This window comes from Lupinus angustifolius, chromosome LG02 (genome assembly GCF_001865875.1).
Source record: "Lupinus angustifolius cultivar Tanjil chromosome LG02, LupAngTanjil_v1.0, whole genome shotgun sequence".
Taxonomy (NCBI): Eukaryota; Viridiplantae; Streptophyta; class Magnoliopsida; order Fabales; family Fabaceae; genus Lupinus; species Lupinus angustifolius.
Window position 1 is genome coordinate 3,309,500 of NC_032010.1, and position 14,842 is coordinate 3,324,341.

Sequence of the window (14,842 nt, forward strand, 5' to 3'; positions counted from 1 at the left end):
TGTGAATTTTAAAAAGTTTAATACGATACGAATACTAAAATAAAAAGAATTTGAAAGTTTTTAATACAATAAAAATGATTGAACTTAAATTGTAACAATTAAGAAAAAGAGGACTGGGATACCAGGATCACGTAATCATGAATTACATATTAATTATTACATGGAAGTCAAATATTTTTTAATATATTGTATGGTAGTGTAAAAATGTACAAACACACAGTATATTATTCATTTACATTATTGCATTACCTTAAATAATGATTAAACTATAGATGATATAATACTAATATATTAAACTCGTACACTGTTTCGGATACATTTTTTACTCTTTTAATGTTATGATAAATCACATTTGATGTAAAGAATCAACATTAAACATAAATAAGTATCTTTATTAATAGAGAAAAGATATTTATAGTTGGTAAAAGAATAATTCTCTACATTTCTCATTTCTCTCTGAACTTACTCTAATGAATTGAACAAGCCATTTATATTAGAGAAAATGACATAAACCTTCCATTTATGAGCGGTTAATTAATAACAATAAAGCCATGGTATCATGGAACTTGCTATTATAGCAAGATTGTTTTTTCATACTATTGTATTGAAGTAGAAAATAAATATAATTCAGTTTTTTATAGCAAGATTTTTTTCTCCCTCATAATCTTACTTTTTAATTTTCATCCATACTACACAATATATATATAAAAAGCTTTTAATGGGAGAACAATATCATCACTCTCATCTTTTTACTTAGAACCAATAGTGTTGCCACAATAGAAGGACCTGGTGAGTTCTAATTCTCACCCTTTACTTGGATTAATTCTTGTTTAAGTTTTGTGGTTTTTCTAATACCTTCCAAATGGTGCAAGTGTATTTGTGTTTTAGTCAATATCTCACCCTTTACTTTCATTTTTCACTTTTTTATGCTTAATTTATACATATAAAACAATTACAATGTAAATTATATTTGCTTGTAAGGAAGGAAGGTCTAATTTGCTTGTAAGGAAGGAAGGTCCAAAGCGTTAATTTTGTTTTCCAATGCTAAAATGTATTGAAAGCTCTAATTTCTGATGGTATTTCGTGAAATCTGTGAGGACTATAAGGAGTTTTAAATGTATTCAAAAGAAAATGACCTTAATTATTTCAAACAATGTCATTTTAGTTAAACTTTTATGATTGTCCCAATTTTTCTTGTAATGGATGAGTGTATTGTTTAGTGACACGTGTCCATGTTAGTTTGAATAGTAATACATATTACTTATTTTGCTTTTGAGGCCGCCAATGGAGAGATCAAGGTTTTATAGAGAAGTTAGGCTTTGATTCGGATGAGTGTATGGATTGAAGCTGTATGTTTACTTTGAGTTAGAGGCGGAATATGTAAAAGGCAGGAGGGGGCAACTGCCCCCCTGAATTTTTAGTTTTTATTTTATTAAAGTAATGTTTTTTTACCTCTTTACCTATAGCAATATATCCTATGTTGTTTCATGTGTCACTGGTTATGGTTGAGTATTTAATTATTAAACTCTTAAATTATCGAAAGTGATATATATAATGACATATTTTTTGGAAAAACATTGTACTTCACTTCATCCACCCAAATGACGTCTTTATGGAAATACACATTTATAGATTATAAATAAATATAGTATAACATGTGTTATCCTTCAAAAAAAATTATACATAATTGATAAAAAATTCTTACATATGTAGATGTTGATGTTACTTATAATAATATGATTTCATTTAAGTTAGTAACTATTTTACATCTGGTCAAAGATATTATGTATGTATTGATAATATATACACTAATGATGCTTATAATTTATTTAATATTTATAAGAAATGTATTTTTGTCAAAAATCTATTATGTGAATTTCAATGAGCAACAAAAGATTAGTTTGAGATATCAATTTCAAAATTTTATTGTCATGTCGTTAGTCATTCAAGTTTGAAAAATTCTCAATCATAACAAAAACAAATTCTCAATCATTCGTCGTTAGTCATATATTGTTTCATCTTATTTTAGCTATTATGGTTTAGTTACTACATAAATATCATTTTCAGCAACAAAAATAACCAAATAAAATTATGTAGTAAGATAGAAGATAAATTTCTTGTAAATTATATAGTAATTTATATTGAAAATGAAATAACTGAAAATTTTATCTTATATGATCCTTCACATTCATCGTTACTCAATTAATTTTAGTAATAAAGTTGTAGTTAAATATTGTTGCCCCCTCTAAAATTTAGATCAAGATCCGCCACTGCTTTGAGTTATATGGTATTAGAACAACAATTCTTTTAATACAGCGTGGTTGAGAGTCGACCCATTAAAAATTGATATTCACATAATACTTGTAATACCTGTTAGAGAAGAATGTTAAAGAGAAGAGAATAGAAGATAGTATATGAATGAATGTGTGTAATTGTATATTGATTGTACAAAAACTTTCTATTTATAGTCAATGATAACAACTTCCAGCTAACTACTTTCTACTAATAGCAAGTCTACTAACTACTTTTAACTAACTTTTGAATTAACTTCTATTTTCAACATCCCCTCTTAATCCAAAAGTTTATACACACAATGACATTTGCAAATTAGCCAAAAACTATACAAAACGCTGCCTTAAGCTTTGCTGGATGTTGTGTGACAGTGTCCACCCATTTTCACCTTCATCATCTGTTTTAATGCTTCAAAACGTGCCACCCTTAGTGGTTTGGTCATCACGTCTGCTATCTGTAGATCTGTACAACAATGCTGCAATTTGATCTTTCTTTTGGTGACTTGATCTCTTAAGAAATGATACTTGGTTTCAATATGCTTAGATCTGCCATGTGAGACTGGATTCTTGGCAAGATTAATAGCAGATTTGTTATCAACATTCAACACAATTGCTTCCTTATTTCCCAGGCTCAATTCCTTCATTAATGATTGAATCCATACGCCTTGGCATGCTGCATAGCAAGCTGCTATGTATTCCGCCTCACAGGTTGATAATGCTACCACATCCTGCTTTCTAGATGACCACGATATAGGTGTTTTCCCAAGGAAAAATACATATCCCATTGTGCTACGCCTGTCCACTAGATCACCACCCCAATCAGAATCAGTGAATGCTTCTAGATGCAGAGTGCCCTGATTCTGATTGTTCTTCATATTGCTAGGAAACATTACTCCATGATCGAGTGTTCCCTTTAAGTACCTGAGAATTCTCTTGGTTGCAATTAAGTGAGAGTGCCTAGGAGAATTCATATACCTGCTGACAAGACCCACACCATAAGATATTTCTTGTCTGCTATGGCATAGGAATCTCAAACAACCAACCATTTGTCTGAATAAAGTGCTGTCAACCTTGTTTTCTTGCTCACAACTTCCTAGTTTCAGGTTTGCTTCTACTGGAGTATCTGCAGGGTTACATTATAGCAGATTAAACCTTTCCAATACTTCTAGAGTATATCTTTTCTGATGCATCAAGATGCCCTCATTGCTTTGAACAAACTCAATGCCTAGGAAGTATGCCAACTTGCCTAAGTCAGTCATTTCAAATTCATTACTAAGACATTTCTTCACTTCTTCTATCTTTGTTTTGTTGTTACCAGTGATGAGCAGGTCATCAACATAAAGGCAAATAAGTATGATCTCATCAGAGCCATATTGCCTTATGTACACACCATGTTCAACAGAGCATTTGGTGAAGCCAATTCTGGATAGGAAGGCATCTATCCTTTTATTCCAGGCTCTAGGTGCCTGCTTCAGGCCATATAAAGCTTTCTTAAGCCTGAACACCTTATCTTTATCTGCACTGCCTTTAAGCTCAAAACCAGGAGGCTGAGTGATGTAGACTTCCTCTTCTAGTGGACCATTCAAAAATGCAGACTTGACATCAAGCTGCCATAGTTCCCAACCTTTCCAACTAGCCAAAGCTACTACCAATCTTATTGTCTCTATCCTTGCAACAGGAGCAAAGACTTCTGAATAATCCAATCCTTCTTTTTGCATAAATCCTCTCACAACAAGTCTAGCTTTGTGTCTTGAGATGGACTTGTCAGGATTGAGTTTAACTTTGTACACCCATTTGACTGATATGGGTGTCTTATCTTCTGGAAGCTCTACTAATTCCCAAGTTCCATTCTTTTCAATTGAATTCAGTTCCTCTTTCATTGTTGTTCTCCATGTTTCATTAACTATGGCCTTCTCAAATCTGATTGGATCTGCATCAGCAAGTAGTGCCATATGGATTATTTCACCATCATTTCCAATTTCATAGTCCTGGAACAGTTCAAAATCATTCAATCTGGATGGTGGTGCTCTGTTTCTGATTGGTCTTTCATGCTGAATTGCCCCTGGTTCCTCAATAGTTGGTTCATTTGTCAAATCTAAATCAGATATACTCTGGTCTAGATCCAAATCAACTTTAGCTACTGCTTGATCATTTGCATTATCTGAATTCCATGTACTTTGCTCTTCAAACAATACATCTCTGCTGAATTCCACCTTTTTTGTTCTTGGATTATACAACTTGTATGCACCAGTAGGATTGTAGCCTAGAAAGATCATAGATTCACTTTTGTCATCCAATTTCTTTCTTCTCTGATCAGGGATGTGTTTGTGACATAAACATCCAAAAATCCGTAGGTGTTGGACTGAGGGCTTTTGTCCTGACCAGATTTCCTCAGGTACATGTGAGTCAAGATTCTTTGTAGGGCATAAATTCAACACATATGCAGCTGTTATCACTGCTTCACCCCAAAAATTATGTGGAAGCTTCTTCTCTTTCAGCATACATCTTACCATATTCAATATTGTCCTATTCCTTCTTTCAACCACACCATTGTGTTGTGGTGTGTAAGGAGCTGTGACTTCATGCACTATTCCATTATTCAAGCAGAATGAGTTCATCTACCTTGAGCAGAACTCACCACCTCCATCAGTTCTCAATATCTTGATGTATCTTCCAGATTATTTTTCAGCCATAGTCTTGAATAGTTTGAACACTTCAAAGACCTCACTCTTGGCCTTGAGCAGATAGACCCACATTTTTCTGTTGAATTCATCAACAAAAGACACAAAATACCTATTTCCTCCCATTGAGAGAGTGTCAATTGGACCACATACATATGAATATATCACATCTAATACATCATTCGATCTAGGTGCAATATATGAGCTAAAAGAAGTTCTAGATTGTTTGCTTGTCAAGCAATTTTCACATACCTTTGAGGGAAGCTGTATTTGAGTTAGACCAAGCACCATACCTTTTGATTTCAACAGATTTAGATCTTTAAAGTTTAAATGACCAAATCTTTGATGCCATAACCAAGAGTTGTCCTCTTCTTCTTTAGCTGCTAGACAGATTGAATCCATAGCATTTACCTTGACTTGGAAGGTTCTGTTTCTTGTAAGAGGAACTTTCAGAATCAGCTTATGATTAATATCATAAACCTCAAGATTACCAGATATCATGTGCAGAGTGAATCCCTTCTCCAACAACTGGCCCATGCTGATGAGGTTACTTTTCAAACCAGGAACATACAACACCTGAGTTATCACATCATCCTTCCCATCTTCCTTTCTGACCCTAACATCTCCAATTCCTTCTGCTGAGATGTATCTATCATCAGCAAATCTAACTCCACTCTTCTTGCTTTGATCAAGATTAACAAGCCATTCTTTGTGGCCAGTCATATGATTTGAACATCCTGAATCAATGTACCAAACCCCTGGTCTGTTATCTCCTTCATTTGCCACCATCATAAGAGTGACTGGTTCTTCATCTGATACATTGTTTTCTTTGACAAGATTAGCTTCATTACTGGGAGCCTTGCATTCTGCTGAGAAATGGCCTATTTTGTTGCAATTGAAACATCTTATTGACTTCCTATCAAGCCTTCTTTTACCTCCTCTCCAATTTTGTGAACCTCCTCTTCCTTTTGATGGTTCTGAGTTATCATATGCTTCATAATTCTGAGATTGTTTCCCAGAATTCATTGAATTTCCTTTGTAATCTCTGAATCTCCCTCTTCCTCGATTTCCCCTCTTATTGGAGAAAGCTCCTCTTTTCCAGGTTTGAGCTTGAAGGACCTGATCCTGAGATCTTTCACTTGACCTCTCTAGCATACGTTGCTCATGTGCCTCTAAGGATCCCTGCAATTCCTCCACTTTAAGTATAGCTAGATTCTTTGATTCTTCTATAGCTACGACAATGTGATCAAATTTTGGAGTTAAAGTGCGAAGAATTTTCTCAACAATTGTTTGATCCGTTATTAGTTCACCAGAGGCTTTCATCAGGTTTGTTAAGGCAATTACACGATTAAAGAACTCTGTCATCTTCTCATTGATCTCCATCTGCATCAGCTCGTACTGTTGTCTTAAAGTTTGTAAACGAACCTTCTTCAACTGATCTGCTCCTTCGTTACACTTCTCAAGAATCTGCCATGCTTCACGCGAATTTGCCACTGATGCAATCTTCTCAAAATGCGCATTGTCAACGCATTGATGAAGGAAGAACATAGCTTTGTTGTCCTTCTTCTTGTTTTCCCTGTGCACAGCTCTTAGTGCATCTGTTGCACCTTCTGCAAGTTCTGGATAGCCTTCTTCAACCACCTCACGAACTTCTTGATATGCGAATATCACCTTCATCTGGACACTCCACTTGTTTCAGTTTTTACCATCGAGAATGGGTAGATTTGTAGGGAAGCTACCATTAGTTGGTCCCATTTTCCAGCCACAACCAAAGCTCTAGATACCAATTTTGTTAGAGAAGAATGTTAAAGAGAAGAGAATAGAAGATAGTATATGAATGAATGTGTGTAATTGTATATTGATTGTACAAAAACTTTCTATTTATAGTCAATGATAACAACTTCCAGCTAACTACTTTCTACTAATAGCAAGTCTACTAACTACTTTTAACTAACTTTTGAATTAACTTCTATTTTCAACAATACCCATGACTCATGAGGCTGGGTAGTGATCTTTGGTGCAAGAGGCATGAGCAATGAGCAACTCCAGATTCATAGTGGAGTTTATACACATGAGACTATATAATTGAGAATGACTTACAGTGATTGATTTACGTTACCAATATAGACAATAAGCATCTTATTTATGGTTACGGAGCCATCATTTAAGAACTTCATAGTTAAGCATGCTTGACGTTAAACAATTATAGGTTAGGTGACTTCCTACTAATTTTTCTAAAGACGCATGTGAGTGAGGATCTATGTAAAGAAAATGTTAAAGATAAAAATCCACAAAAATCCTTTAAACTTTATATATTTTACAATAATTAGTATGAACATTTTATTTGTTCTTAATTAGCCCTTAAACTTTATATATTGGTGAAATTGGTTTATATATGAAAATAATTTAAATTACTAATAACAACAAATTTTTTGCACTACTTCAATTTTTTTAAGTTTCGGTAGTTATATTATTATTATTATGTAATTTTAGTTTTTATATATATCATTTTAACTCTTAAATTTATTAAACAATTTTCCCAACAAATAAAATTTATGAGGTAATTAGCTATCAATTTGCAAAAGTCATAAGTCTATTGAGGTTATATGTAATTTTTGTCTTTTTGAGACGTTAAATAATGACAAAAAAAGCTGTGATACCAACACTATGCACATTTGGCCTGTTTTACATTGCTGGTTATACACAATTGTAAAATGACTGCACTTACAAATATCTATATCACCATGTCTTCTTCTTCTCCTCCTTTTTTGTAGTCTGCACCATTACAAAGCTGTCAAAAAATGAGTTCAAGGGTATCCATCAATTCTTTGATCATTTTCACAATGGTATTATCTTGCTTGCTTGGTTTAAGCCATGCCAAATGTGATTTCAAGGCAATCTTTAACTTCGGCGACTCGAATTCGGACACGGGAGGCTTTTTCGCAGCATTTCCTGCTGAGTCTGGTCCCTTTGGAATGACTTACTTCAATAAACCAGCTGGTAGAGCTTCAGATGGGAGACTCATTGTTGATTTTCTTGGTAATGAACAATATTTATATCATGTTTGGTTCATTAATGTTCATGAATGTTGTTATATAACTATAATGTACGGTTTTGCTTCTGATTTCTTCTATCTTTATGCCTTTTACTAAGCACCAATAGAGCCATAAGAATTCCTCAATTATAACAAATGCATTTAGTTTTGTAGACAACATTTAACCAACCATTTCTTGATAAGTATTTTGATTCTATGATGTTAAAGTTTCTATATTTACAAGAACTAAAAAATATGTGGAAATGATATATGTTTCTTTTTTGTAAACAAAGAAATCTAACAGATTGTGTATAATTATCCTAATCTGTGATTATTTGAATCTTATATAAAACCATTTTTAGGCTTATTATACCTTTGTTATTGTTTAAACAGTTTTCCCACAAGACAAAATTCTTAGCTGGAAAAAAGTTGTATAGTCGTGGATTCTTAGTATCTAGTACATATCGATTATAAATTTGTATGGCCCATCATTTTTTGTTTATATATATTGTACTGACTCAAGACAATGTTTCTGAAACCTCTTTGTCAGTACCTGCATTCACTTTACTTTTCCCCAAGAATTTCAAATTAAATTCATTTTATAGTCTAGGCAAGGAAAAACTAATTACCTTCTCTGTTAAAATTGACAACATACCTAACATATATTGTAATTTATATATTTTTTGGTACTACCAAATATCTCTCATCTTTTGGATAAGAAACTAATTCATTTCGGGTACGTGACTATCCCCAACAAGTGTCGCTCATAGGAATCGAATCATTGATCTTTTAATCTTTTTGGGATCTAGTAAGGTCTTACACTATTAGATCAACGTTTTGTTTGATATATATTCATATTTTAGCTGTTATTAAATATATAACTAAGTTTGAGACATTATTTGTTAAAAAAATAAGTACTAGAAGAATGAAGAAACCATGTTAGAAATGGTTCTAATATTGGAGAAGTTGTATTCCATTTCATGATTTGGAAGCTCAAGCTTTTGGATTGCCATTTTTGAGTCCATATCTGCAATCAATTGGATCAAATTTTAGACATGGAGCTAACTATGCTACACTAGCATCCACTGTTCTTCTGCCTAATACTTCTTTGTTTGTCACTGGGATAAGCCCTTTCTCCCTTGCTATCCAGCTCAATCAAATGAAGCAATTTAAAACCAAAGTTGAAGAAATTCATCAACAAGGTACAAACATCTCAAACTTCATATATATAGTGCCTAACATATATATTTACATATATAACACAAGTTTAGAAGATAACTGTGTATAGTTTTTTAAAGTAATCATGTGATTGTTAAACAATTTTTGATCTTGAACATTCATATATACGATTCTTTGAACACCATTTGTTTCTCATTTCTTACATTGATAAAATGTTCTCAATATGTATGCCCCTCTATCTAGTGAGAATAGTTATCATAATATGAATGTTAGAATAATAAATCTTGATAATACAATCATCAATTTTTTTAGTACACCAAGGGTATCCTTCACCTTTGTGGGTAAGGAAGTAATCCCTTGTAGGGTGCGTGGACTTCTCCCAACAAGTGTCGCTCTCATGAATGAATCCTTAACCTTTTGGTCATTATGAGGATCTAGCAGATCTTATACCACTAAACTAACACCTTGGTCGATCATACAACCATTAATGATCAAGATTCAAAAATATTTAGCCGTCACATGACCATTTAAAAAATTACGTGCATTTATCTTTAAATCATGAAATTCCTAGTCTATATACATACACACATGTGAAATTACACTGACTTATCTTTATAACAACTTACAAGTTTTCTGTGATCAATGTCCAAACAGGCACTTCATCATGTGATTGTACTTCAGAAGCCAAAACTCCTTCACCAGATATATTTGGAAAATCTCTTTACACATTCTACATTGGCCAAAATGATTTTACTTCCAACTTAGCTTCAGTTGGCATAGGTGGTGTGAAGAAATACCTCCCTCAAGTTGTTTCACAAATAACTTCCACTATTAAGGTTAAACTCAACACTAAAACTTATCAAAGAATTACCTGAAATAGCAAAAAAATGTAATTAACTGAAATTTTGTTCACTGAAATTTCTAGGAGCTATATAATCTAGGAGGGCTCACATTTATGGTGCTTAATCTTGCACCAGTAGGATGCTACCCTTCATTCTTGGTTCAACTTCCACATAATGGTTCAGACCTTGATGATTTTGGATGCATGGTTTCTTACAACAATGCTGTAGTTGACTATAACAACATGTTGAAGGATGCATTGAAACAAACTAGAAAAACTCTTCCTAAAGCTTCTATTATCTATGTTGATAATTACAAAGTTCTGTTAGAGCTCTTCCATCATCCTACTTCTCATGGTTTAATAACTTATCCCTGCTCTTGTTTCATTATTACAATACACTATCATCGCATATTTTTCAGAAATTTAAATGATATCTCTATAATTAAATTATTCTTTTGATCAAATTAGTCCCTGCTTGCATAATTGTTTTCAACTTGTTTGTTGTTATTATAGTCTTGTCTTTTGGAGTTAAAGTATAAGGAATACATTTAATACACATTTCAGTCTCTCGTGTTTTCCGATCTTACCAGTTTGATTTCTCAACAATTGAAAAACTCAAAATGATCCTCAAAAATTTCAAATGCGGGTCAAACTAGTCTTTTTAGGATCAAATTAGTCCATATCATATGTTGTAAAACATGCTAAAAGCACTAATTTGACCCACATTTAAATTTTGGGATCACTTTGAGTTTTTCAATTTTTGAAGAACCAAACTAATAATGTCAAAAAAAAACTTGATAGAATAAAATGAGTATTTACTCTTATCACATATATTTAGGGACTTGTCCCTCTCTGTGGTAATCACTTTTTACCTTGCTCCTTATACATGACAATTCATAATTCAATTTGGTCCCTATGTTTTAACTCTAAAAAACAGTGTTTTAAGACCAAATTGAAAATGTTGAAGATATAAGGAATGAATTGATTTTTTTTAATATATAGGGACTAAATTGAAGGAAAAAAAAACGTTATGAACAAAAATATAGTTTAACCTATTAACCAATGCTAAATGTATAACCAGAATGTTATCATCATGATTCTGATCAGCACATTATTTTTTTCATAGGACTTAAGTATGGTACAAAAGCATGTTGTGGATATGGAGGGGGTGACTATAATTTCAATCCTAAACTTTATTGTGGCAATACCAAAGTGATAAATGGGAGCACAGTGACAGCAACAGCATGTGATGACCCTTATAACTATGTGAGCTGGGATGGGATTCATGCAACAGAAGCTGCAAATAAACTTATTACTTATGCAATTCTTAATGGATCTTATTCTGATCCTCCTTTCCCTCTTCACAAACACTGTGATCTTCAACCTATAGGTTGATCCATTTGTTTCTTGGTAGTTTCTTAACAAATAAAATTGGTCAAATTATTTCATGTTTGGATATAATATTAAAGAATCATTTTTCTAATGTTTGAATAACATTTTTATGTTCTTTTTATGGGCTATCTGTTTGGGTGAGTAATGATTATTAGGATGTATAAAGAATAGTTCTGTAAGAACAATAAATCTGAACCTTATAATCAATCATGCATAGTTAGGACTTAGGATTAAAAGCTAATTATTGATCACATAAAGTCATGTGCATGCATCTTTTACTTTTGACCATTCAAATTAGATCTAATAATTTATATTAATTATTCTAATTTCTCACAATAACGTAGTGTTTTCATGTGAGTCGATCCCTACGATGCACTACCCTTTCATGTTCAACACTGCAGAAGTAAAAAGATCAATCATATCCATTTAGTCATAAACATAAAATTTGTTACATTATTACAACACTGAAATGGGTTGATAACTTGATACAACAAGGGTGACAGAGGTTGAGGAACTCTATTTCTACATAAAGGGGTAATACAAATGGCTCTTACTTAGGACATAAAGCAAACAAAGCAAACAAATGTTGATGATCAAAGAAGATCAACTTCACTTGCTACCTTCTAATACACTTTTATTCAGTTCCACCAATTTTCTTCTTCAGATCCTCAATGTCTGTAACTAGTTCTTTTCTGCTAGACTATTTTCATAAACAAGAAGTTATTTAAGGCATCATATGCACAAAAACCACTTATGTGCAAAAAATGTTACATTCTAAAGCAGTAAAAATATTGATGATGTATTTGACTTACCTTGAACAGAAGGTATCTGTAGACAAACCATCCAGTGTACCCTAGTCCTACCAACTCCAAAATCTTAGGAAGCTGAAAAGTAAATAATTTTGTTTAGATTGGTCTACATAGCCTTCTAGAACATAAAATTGAAGCATATAAATGATCACCTGTGTTTTCAAAATTGCAACAAAGGGGCAAATAACTTAGACTATTTTTGAATATTTAGTTAGTAGTGGAATGGAATGGGATAGAGGGTGAGCCTCGGCATAACAGTAAAATTGTTTGGCTTATATGGTTCACATATTGGAAACAATCTATTCACATAAGTGTAATTCTTAGACGTACTAGGTGGGAGTCTCGTACATTGCGCCGCTGCCCATTTTAATGGAATTGGATAGAGTTTAGTTCCATCTCACATCCTAAATTAGGATGGAAGAAAAATAGAGGGTGTTGGGTGGAACTATTCCATCAGGTTGTATTCCAATCTATCCTACTCTGAACAAGAATAATTCTAAATCCTAAAACAATTTCTTCCTACAAATTCTCCTACTATAAATGAAGATTGTATTGAAGGTTTTTTATAAAACAGATCTATTGGATGCATCACCATTTTCATTTAATACTTAATACTAGTAGGATTGTAGGAGAATATTACAAAGGAAATTTAGCAAAGCTCTTTTAAACAAAACAAATAATGGAAGCTAGCATGATTCAATTTGAAAAGCACAATTTTCGACTTTTTGCTTTAGCATTTGGCATTAACTTGATTTAGTTAAGAAGAGTGATGATGAGTTACCAAGGGAACTGAGTTGAGAGCACCAATAAGAGTTGAAGATAGCCAAACAGCAACTATAGCTCCACCACCATATACAACTACTGTAGACTTGTTTTCAAGTGCATCCCACTGATAATCACAAATAGTCAATAGAGGATGTTATTATACAACATATGTGTTGATCAACAGAGGTTTGGAATTGGAAACAAAGATTTGTTCTCCCAAATCATGTCTCGTGTCAATGAATGAATTGATTTGATACAAAATATGTGTTGAGACTTGATTTGATACAAAATATGTGTTGAGACTTGATTTGATACAACAGAATTGTGTTCTGAAATTGGAAGATTGTGTATATGGCAAAAGAAAATTCAAAATAAAACTGAATTATTGGAATGAATGAATTGTTGAACTTATTGCCTTCTCCTTCAAATCATTAAACAACTCATTAGTATCTACAGAGGTTGATGTTTCATCTGAAGAAGAAGCTCTGGTCTGAAGAGGAGAAAATTTTCTGGAATCTGAAAGGCATGGAACAAAGAAATAATTTACAATTATAAATCCAAAGTCCAATATGATTGTATTAACAAGTTAAGTTTTTTTAAATAAGCTAATTAAGAAGAGCTTATTGTCATAAGCTTATGAAAATAAAATCTAAAATGCTTCCAAGGTAAACATTTTATGGTAAACTCTTTATGGCTAAACGATATACCTTCTATCCTTAAATTTAGAGCTTCAACTATTCATGAGAGGCAATCATATTCTAATCGGAAATGAAGTATATACCACATGAACCGATCATTCTTATATCTATTTGTCTTTTAATATGTAAATAGTAAATCTAGACCATACTACTACTAAAATTTAAAATTACTTATTTATATTATCACTAAATCTAAATCATACAATTATACACATAAATGCTTAGATTAAAAGTTGGTTAGTCACATCATCCAACTACTTCCTAAATCATTTCCATCTATCTTTTAATTTTGACAAAATAAATAAAATTCAATGGTCGAGATTTATTATTTTCATTTTTCAAAATTTAATGGACAACTATATATATATAAACTATATCAATTATTCAGTATTGAAATCATTGTTTTGGAGTCAGCAAAGTTGAATTATAATACCTGAAAGAAGTTTAAGGGAAGGTGAAGAAGAAAGGGTGTTGGAGAAGGTAGGAGGAAGATAAGGGAAAGCATAGCAGGTAGTAGTAACATTAGTGGTGTTACTCACAATTCTAGGAACTATAACTCTTCCTATTGTTGCTGCCATTACTAATCTTTTTATCTTCCTATCTTTTCTTTATTTTTTTGTTATGGTTTGTATATAATATCATCATTTGGGACACTCATTTTCTATGTTACCACGTGGAGGAATATCAGTTTCTGATTGGCTGGTTTCCTATCTTCAAAATCCACATTATTTGCATCATTTTACAAAAAAAAAAAAACAATTATATATTTAATATTTAAGTGGGCTATTCAGTGTTGACCACATTCTTCCACGGTTGGGCTTAGTCCACAAAAGTACCCTCTCAAGTCAATGTTTTTTATGTTGAAATTTACAATATTTTTAATGTAATGTATTAAATGTAACACCTTTTTTTTAGAAAATTTAAGTAATTAAAATTTGAACATGTGATTGTGCTTCAAGCAAGAATCACATAGTGACCATATGTAGTTGGATTTCTAATTATTGGTTGAGATTATGTTACATTTTTGCTTTCACTTGATTTTTTCTTTTAAAAGAAAAAAAAATGCAAAAAGACATACTATTTTTTTAAGTTGTTGCCTTGTTGGATGTAAGAGGAGAAACTTGTGAAAAATAATATTTTGCAGAAAGTTGA

The 14,842-nt window shown here is 32.3% G+C and overlaps 2 protein-coding genes across 3 annotated transcripts; one reads left to right on the plus strand and one right to left on the minus strand.

Annotated features, from left to right (window-relative positions):
- LOC109333086 (GDSL esterase/lipase At4g01130-like) lies at positions 7,725–11,474 on the plus strand. 2 transcript variants are annotated; one of them, XM_019568357.1, is made up of 5 exons: positions 7,725–8,011; positions 8,999–9,208; positions 9,840–10,021; positions 10,111–10,381; positions 11,153–11,474. In XM_019568357.1, exons 1-5 carry the CDS (start codon positions 7,774–7,776, stop codon positions 11,419–11,421), a joined length of 1,170 nt encoding a protein of 389 aa, XP_019423902.1. In that variant the 5' UTR covers positions 7,725–7,773; the 3' UTR covers positions 11,422–11,474. The 2 variants fall into 2 exon arrangements, with proteins under 2 accessions (XP_019423902.1, XP_019423911.1); XM_019568366.1 differs by having other exon boundaries at positions 9,867–10,021.
- On the minus strand, positions 11,819–14,310 carry LOC109333098 (protein CURVATURE THYLAKOID 1A, chloroplastic-like). Its single transcript, XM_019568377.1, has 5 exons — positions 14,124–14,310; positions 13,408–13,508; positions 13,009–13,116; positions 12,231–12,302; positions 11,819–12,118 (listed from the first exon to the last, which is right to left on the minus strand). Exons 1-5 carry the CDS (start codon positions 14,266–14,268, stop codon positions 12,053–12,055), a joined length of 492 nt encoding a protein of 163 aa, XP_019423922.1. The 5' UTR covers positions 14,269–14,310; the 3' UTR covers positions 11,819–12,052.

Bases quoted from the DNA above. Each gene is read 5' to 3' on its own strand.
- LOC109333098 (XM_019568377.1), bottom strand. From the start codon at position 14,268: ATGGCAGCAACAATAGGAAGAGTTATAGTTCCTAGAATTGTGAGTAAC. The intron at 13,117-13,407 runs GCAATAAGTTCA...TGTGATTATCAG, and splicing joins TTAATGATTTGAAGGAGAAG to TGGGATGCACTTGAAAACAA. The intron at 12,119-12,230 runs GTAAGTCAAATA...TTATGAAAATAG, and splicing joins ACAGATACCTTCTGTTCAAG to TCTAGCAGAAAAGAACTAGT.
- LOC109333086 (XM_019568357.1), top strand. From the start codon at position 7,774: ATGAGTTCAAGGGTATCCATCAATTCTTTGATCATTTTCACAATGGTA. The intron at 9,209-9,839 runs GTACAAACATCT...ATGTCCAAACAG, and splicing joins TGAAGAAATTCATCAACAAG to GCACTTCATCATGTGATTGT. The intron at 10,022-10,110 runs GTTAAACTCAAC...TGAAATTTCTAG, and splicing joins AAATAACTTCCACTATTAAG to GAGCTATATAATCTAGGAGG.